A 6,647-nucleotide genomic window follows, 5' to 3' on the forward strand; every position below is an offset into this window, starting at 1 on the left:
TGCCTACCCGCCATTTATAAAGTGTAGGCCGCATTCAGCTGATCCGCGAGTAGCTTTCCTAGACGGCCGAGGGCCATGGGAGAGCTCCGGTTCCCCGGGGCCCACAGGACCTTGCACCCCGACCGCCTGTGGATCTGGGAAAAGGCCGTGTATGTGGACGAGAACCGGCGCACGTGGCTGCCCGTAATCATGGAGGTACAGCCCGCCTTGGGGCCGACATGGGCGGGATGGCTTGGAAAGGTTCAGTCCAGTCTGCCCTGGGCGTCCTCACGGATGGAACTACTCTGAGCCGGGCTCTGAAGCATGAATAGGAGTTGCCCAGACCAGGAACAAAGGCATGTAGGGCAGAGGATGGGGCCCAGCGGCCCTGGAACATGTGACTGATCTTGACTAAAGTGGGACTTTTCCGAGCTTCAGAGCTCTAAAGCATAAAATGGGAGAAATACAACGGTAAGGGTAGCTATTCACCCTGTGTGACGGGTTGTCAGACTCTCCTTAGGTGGGCTGCAGAAATAACACTTAGAAAGGAACCCTGGACAGACTATCGACCTAGGGTGGGGTATGTCAAACCTCGAGGTCTCCATGCTTTGGAACAAGCCAGCTTAACAAGGGATGCAGTCTGTGAAAGCCAGTACTGAGCAGTCAGCTTGTGTGTAATGCCTTCAAGTAGATGCTAACTTTGGTCTTTAGAGAAACGTGACTCATGTAAGTACTTTCCATTAGAGTCTGAGGTGAAAATACCAACTCCCCATACACACAGAAGAAAGTATGAAGGTAAAATTAAAATAATACTACAACAGTTATGTAATATCACAGCAAACAGCAAAAGGGTATTGAATGGTAACTGTTTAACAGATGAAGAAACTGAGGCACAAAAATGCAAACTTGCCCGAGTTAGTACTTCCAGTAGGTAATGGTGTTGGAATTCCAGGCTCTTAACCATCATCTAGTCTTGTATTTTTATTGGTGTATATATATATATGTATACACACACGTACACACACACACACACACATACACACACACTTTTAATGTTTGAACTAAGGGACTAGCAGTTGGCGTAATGGCTATGTCGCTGAACTCCTAGGTAGTTTACTGCAGTTCGAATCTGGGACCTGGTGGCCTAAATTTACACTGGGCACATGTGCATGTGTGCCCAAGATCCCAATATAAGAATGGAGAAAGGATTGAAGTGTGGCCATTCCCCCTGGGGGGGGATTTCTGGCTTTCTGTCCCTCTGTCTCTTTCTCTGCCTTTCTGGGGAGCGTACATGCCCTATAGCAAAAACTCAAAAAAAAAAAAAGAAAGAAAGAAAGAAAGAAAGCTGAACTCAGTCAAGTATTTGAAGAAAATTTAGGTGAATATCTTTTTTAATATCTTGTTTAGGAATATCACTTTCAACATGATACAGAAACCATGAACCAGACAGAGTTTTTCCCATAATCATGATAAATGCCACACAAAAGATAATCTATACTCTAGCAGATCATTAGGTTTTCCCCACATTACCAGAAAGCAGAGTATTTTTAAATTTTTTTTCATAGGGTTTATGCACTCATTGGAGAGAAACAGAGAGAGACAGAGACAGAAAGTGAGAAATCACTCCCTCAGGGGGATGGCCACACAGCAAACCTTTCTCCTCCATTCTGCCCTAGGGACTTTGGGCAGACAAGCATATGTGCCTGGTGTGTTTTTCAAGCCATCAGGTCTAGGACTTGAACTGTGGAGTCAGCCACTGAGATCCAGCACCTGCCACCATGCCACCTGCTGACTCAGGAGGAGGAGTATTAATATGTAAAGGTTCATTTAAATCAACAAAAAGATAAATAATGCAAATTACAGATGGTTAAAGGATATGGAAAATGCATATTAACAGTAAGAATGCTGATTTCTACATGTATGCTACCTTGCCTACCTTGCAATATGTTCTAAATTCTTTCTTAACAACAAGTTCTCATTTATTTCATGGGGAGAAAACTTTAAAGAGCTCTTGCCACTTTGAAAAAATACTTGCTAAGCAAATGTGAGTGCCTAGATTATATGCCAAGGACTGTTCTCTGCTAAGGGCCGGGGCTGGGGCAAGGGCGTTTCCAGACCCTGTGGAAAAATCCCCACTGTTTTTGAAGCTGACATTCTGCAGGGGAGAGAGGGGCAACAGAATGGTGAAGCCGGCGGTCAGTTGCATAGGAAAACTAAACCAGGATGAGGGATGATAATGAGCAATGCGGGGATGCTCAGGGGAGATTCCCTGGGAGAGTCTTAATTTGTAGTTGCCTGTCACTCTTTTACCCATCATTTTATTTGTAACCGTTTGGAATCTCTTTCTTTGGGCCATGCCTCATATCTATTGTAGAATTGGATTTTGCTGATTTTTTTCCCTTGAATTGGTGAATGAAACCCATTTTCAGTTACTGCTGTAAGTGGTATGTTTAGTCGCCATTCTGCCCTGCTGCATTATGTCCCATTTGCCTTTACGGACATCCATTTGAGCAGAGACTTGACTAGAAGGGTGAGAGTCCTACGCTGATCTGGGGAGAATGTTCCAGACGTACAGGATAGGAGGAGCAAGGGATTCCTGGAAGGAGGCCTGAGGGTGGTGGGTCCCAGGCTGGAATAGCATGGGAGGCAAAGGAACAGAATGGTGGGAGATGAAGGGACAGGGGCCGCTTCAGGAGCCTTGTGGACTTTCGTGGCCGTGGTAACGATTTCACGTTGTTCCTGCTCATAATAAGAAGCCATCAGAGGTTATCGAACAAGGGTGTGCCTTGATTTTAGAGGCTCACCTGCCTGTTGGGGAGACCCGGTTGTGGGGAACGAGACCAATAAGGTGGCAAATTAGGCTATTAAAATAATCCGGGCAAGGGATGATGGTAGAGGCGCGGCTGCCAAGATGGGGAAGAATGGTCTGTCACCACGGTCTGGGGGTCCAGGGAGGCCTTCTTTAAAAAGAAATCTGGAGCCAGCTGGTGGCATGGTGGTTAAGGCAGCAGCTGGATCCCACATGGCCGAGACCAGCAACTTGAAAATCATGCTGGGCACGTTGTGTGAGAGCGTGCCCAAAATATGAAGGAGAAACAGAAGGGATTGCAGCACGGCCATTTCCCATGGGGAGTGCTTTCTCACTTTGCCCTTCTCTCGCTCTCTCTCTCTCTCTCTCTCGCCTATTCCCTCTAGCAAATTAAAAAAAGAAAAAACATGACCAAAAAAAAATTAAAGAAAATTCCATGACAGCTGAACCAGGCACCAAACTGCGTAGTTAGGGTACTTGAGGGCCCCGTGGCATTCTCCCTGTCTGAGCGACTGGACACATGCAGAGCTGGTTGCCTGGCCCAGCCTGAGTCCCTAAGAGTAGCATGCACAGCTCGGGGAGCTGAGCTCCAGGGTGGGCGACAAGAGGGCTCTGGCAATATGCACTGGGGGGCCCTCGCCAGCCAGAACCTGAGGGTGCCCTGGGCTTGTCTCCTGTCCAGACAGAGAGCAGCCTCCAAGTGCTCCTGCGTCAGGAGGACGTCCCCCTGGGGGAAGCCACGTGTCCCAGCCAGCTGGGCCCCTGCCTGCTGCCTCCAGCGTGGCAGCTCTACCCCGGAAGGCGGTACCGAGGCTCGGACTCCAGAATCTGGCACATAGTGTACCACATCCAGGCAAGTGTGCTTCTCCCAGGGCCCACTGGGGCCTAGGGTGGCCCTGCTCCTCCTCCCCCACGGCTGGCCTCTGTGGAGTATCTGCTCCTCTCATCCCAGCCACAAAAGCTAAGAAAAAAGGGGACTTCCAGCTCCAGGTGTCCACAGACCTGGGTTAGAGGGGGGTCAGGCCAAGGGTGTGGCTGTCCTCTGAGGTCTCTGGGAGCCCCTGGCAGCTGGCCACACCCTCTGCTGGAGGCTGGTGGGAGCAGGGCAGGTCCGGTCCTGGAATCCTGCACAGGGTCTCCTGCTGCCCCAGGTTGGTGGGGCCCTGGGGTGAAGAGCAGGACTGGGTCTCTAATGGCTGCCTCTCCCCCCCTCCCACACCTCTCCCTAGTTCGGTGGCACAGAGGACATGCTCCTTGAGCGGCTGCCAGGCCCGGAGCAGGAGTGACCGGGTGAGCACCGCTGGGCAGCATGCATGGCCAGATGGAAGGCAGGGGCAGCCCTTCCCCATGATGACAGTCTTAGCCCTCCGCACCTGCTGCCCTCCGCGGTCCCTAGTGGTGGGCACAGTATCCCGGAGGGCCCGTGTCTGTCCTCTACCCTGGAGCCAGCGCTCTCTGTACAGCTCTCAGTCACACTGGGTTATGGCTGGCACCTTCATTATGATTGCTTTATTAAATAAGCACTGTGGCCTGATCGGCTCATCGACAGAGCCACAGGTTACAAAAACGAGTTTTGGGGAAGTATGGTCACTTTCCAGATTGCTGACCAGGCTTCAAATCCAGGTCTTCTGACCCCAGCACTGTGCCCTGTTCAGAGCCGCCCAGCTCAGCCACAAGGCATCCTCTGACCCACAGTCATCCCCCTTAACAGCCCCAGGCAGCTCACTCCAGCTGCTCCTGGCCCCGCACTCCTGCCCAGCCCCCAGCCAGCCACTCCCACCACCCCGCCCTGCCCTTTGCATCTGACTCTGTTTCTCTCATCCTTTCCCAGGTGTTGAAGTTCCTGTCTGCTGCCGCCCAGGCCCAGTCCTGCTGGCGACAGCGGGATATTTGACCTTGTGCTCACCGGTGTTGCTAGTCCTGTATGTTCGCCCCCATCACACTGAGGTCCTGCAGGGTTGGCATGGGCAGAGGACAGACCTGCCTGTAGCCCAGCCAGCTTCCCGGGCCCTGGGCGCTCAGCACTGCTGTCTGCCTGTCTCCCTGGCACAGGGACACCCCAGCTCAGGGTAGCTTCTCTGGGTGCCCAGACTATACCCGCGACTGGTGTTCTCATCTGGCTGATGGCTTTTGGCCTCTCTCTCTCTTTTGTCCCAAGTGCCTGGGGGCTGCTGCCCTTCTGTTCTCTGTCTACCTGTGGGAATGGGGCCTATTCTCAGGAGCCAGGCCAGCTCTCTGAGGCCCTGGACCACATGGCACTGTGCCCGGATATAGCTGTGCCCGCAGTAGCCCCACCTGCCCATGCAGTGGGCCATAGTCCATGACATCATGGTGGCCTGGCCAGTGGGCCCTGTGAGCGAGCCCCTAAGTTGCCATCCAGAACAGGGAGGGAGGGTGGGTTTCCCCGCTGTTACCAGTGCCCACACACCTGTTCTGAGGTTGGACGTGGTGTGAACGCTTCGTGTTGGTTGATTAAATGTACTACAGTTCTCGCTGTGCTGAGTCAGCTTCTATCCTTGATCTAGAGTTTAGTGGGAAGACGTGAAAATAGGTAGGCACTATATGAGATTTGAAAGGGAAAGAATACTCTGAAATTGAATGTATTTTTTACTTTGGAGGTGAAGCTGACATTTTTTTGTCCACATAACCCACTCTCAAAAGCCCAGAGTTCTTAGAAACATTATTTGCGAACCACCGGAGTAAATGACCTCAAAGTCTTTGTCAGCAACTCCTGGTATTCGAGCACCTGCTACACCTGTTCCTGTCTCCTCACCCTCCTGATCCCCTCCTGCCCTCAGCCCAGGCCAGCTCTGTCCCCTCCAAGCCTCGGTTGTCACCAGGCTACATCCCTGCATGGGCAGTTCCTGCTGCCACTGCTCTCCATCCCAGCAGAGTTCTCCCTGCCTGAAGCTGCACTGACCACTGAGATGCCAGCCCACCTCCCTTCCCCACTGCACATGACCTGAAGTCACAGTGTAGGCCACCCCTACCTGTCCCTCCTGCTTCATCCTTGAGGTCTGCTGTCTCCCCCAGTTTAAGCCTTCTAAGCAGGTAAGTGGAACCTCAGATGTTACTAAGGGATGCCTTCCAAGAAAGGAATCCATCTGCCTGGAATCCTGGTCTTTCCCCTTATGTGCAACTCGAGTATCAGCTCATTGCAGGGAGGTGGGAGCACCGATGCTGGGGTCTGCTCCGAGGACTCCACGGGATGGTATAGGGGATGCTTTACTGTCTAATGAGAGAACTGCTTGAGGAAAACTCAGTGGCTCCCATCCGATAGTCTCTGACTGGCTTCTCACCGGCATTAGACAGTTAAGACACACTAGGCACCACACGTGACAGGATTTGTGTCTTCTGTCATTTGAACTCCATTAACCCTTGCACAGAGCTCGGCAGCAAGAGTTGGGTCTGTGGGAGGAACGACTATCCAGATGGCTCTCCGCAGGGCAGAGCATAACAGCATCAGAGCAGGAGGAACGGCAGATTGGCTGGTCGCCTCATGTCAGGAAGGACAGCCCGAGGCCCAGGAAGTGGATAGTTCTTTGTGAGAGTTTTTCATGTGCCAGACAAGTGCCCACACCATGGACTACATGAGTGCTGTGGACACAGCGCAAAACAAGACCAAGGCCTTGCTCTCCTGTGGCTTTCATCCTGGAGAAAGATAAGAGGCTTGGGAAGTGCAAAATCCCAGAAAAAAATAGAACAGGGTGACGAGGTAAGGAGTTAAGTTGACAAGTGAAGGAATTCTTGTCTATGGCGGTGGTGTTTAAGACAGCCTTGAAAGTAAAGGGAGCTAGATTCATAGACCAGGAGAAAGGATTGGCAAGCGCTGTGCAGATTTAATTTGATGTGGGAATGA

General features: G+C 51.7%; 1 protein-coding gene across 1 annotated transcript; it reads left to right on the top strand.

The window, feature by feature from the left end:
* Window positions 1-22: 22 nt before the first annotated feature.
* On the top strand, window positions 23-4,074 carry TCL1A (TCL1 family AKT coactivator A). Its single transcript, XM_027767098.1, has 3 exons — window positions 23-195; window positions 3,471-3,641; window positions 4,018-4,074. The coding sequence occupies exons 1-3, from the start codon at window positions 76-78 to the stop codon at window positions 4,072-4,074; spliced, it is 348 nt and encodes a 115-aa protein (XP_027622899.1). The 5' UTR covers window positions 23-75.
* The last annotated feature ends 2,573 nt before the right edge of the window (window positions 4,075-6,647 follow it).

The sequence above is a fragment of the Tupaia chinensis genome, unplaced genomic scaffold (assembly GCF_000334495.1).
Source record: "Tupaia chinensis unplaced genomic scaffold, TupChi_1.0 Scaffold143913_1, whole genome shotgun sequence".
In the NCBI taxonomy this organism is placed as follows: Eukaryota; Metazoa; Chordata; class Mammalia; order Scandentia; family Tupaiidae; genus Tupaia; species Tupaia belangeri.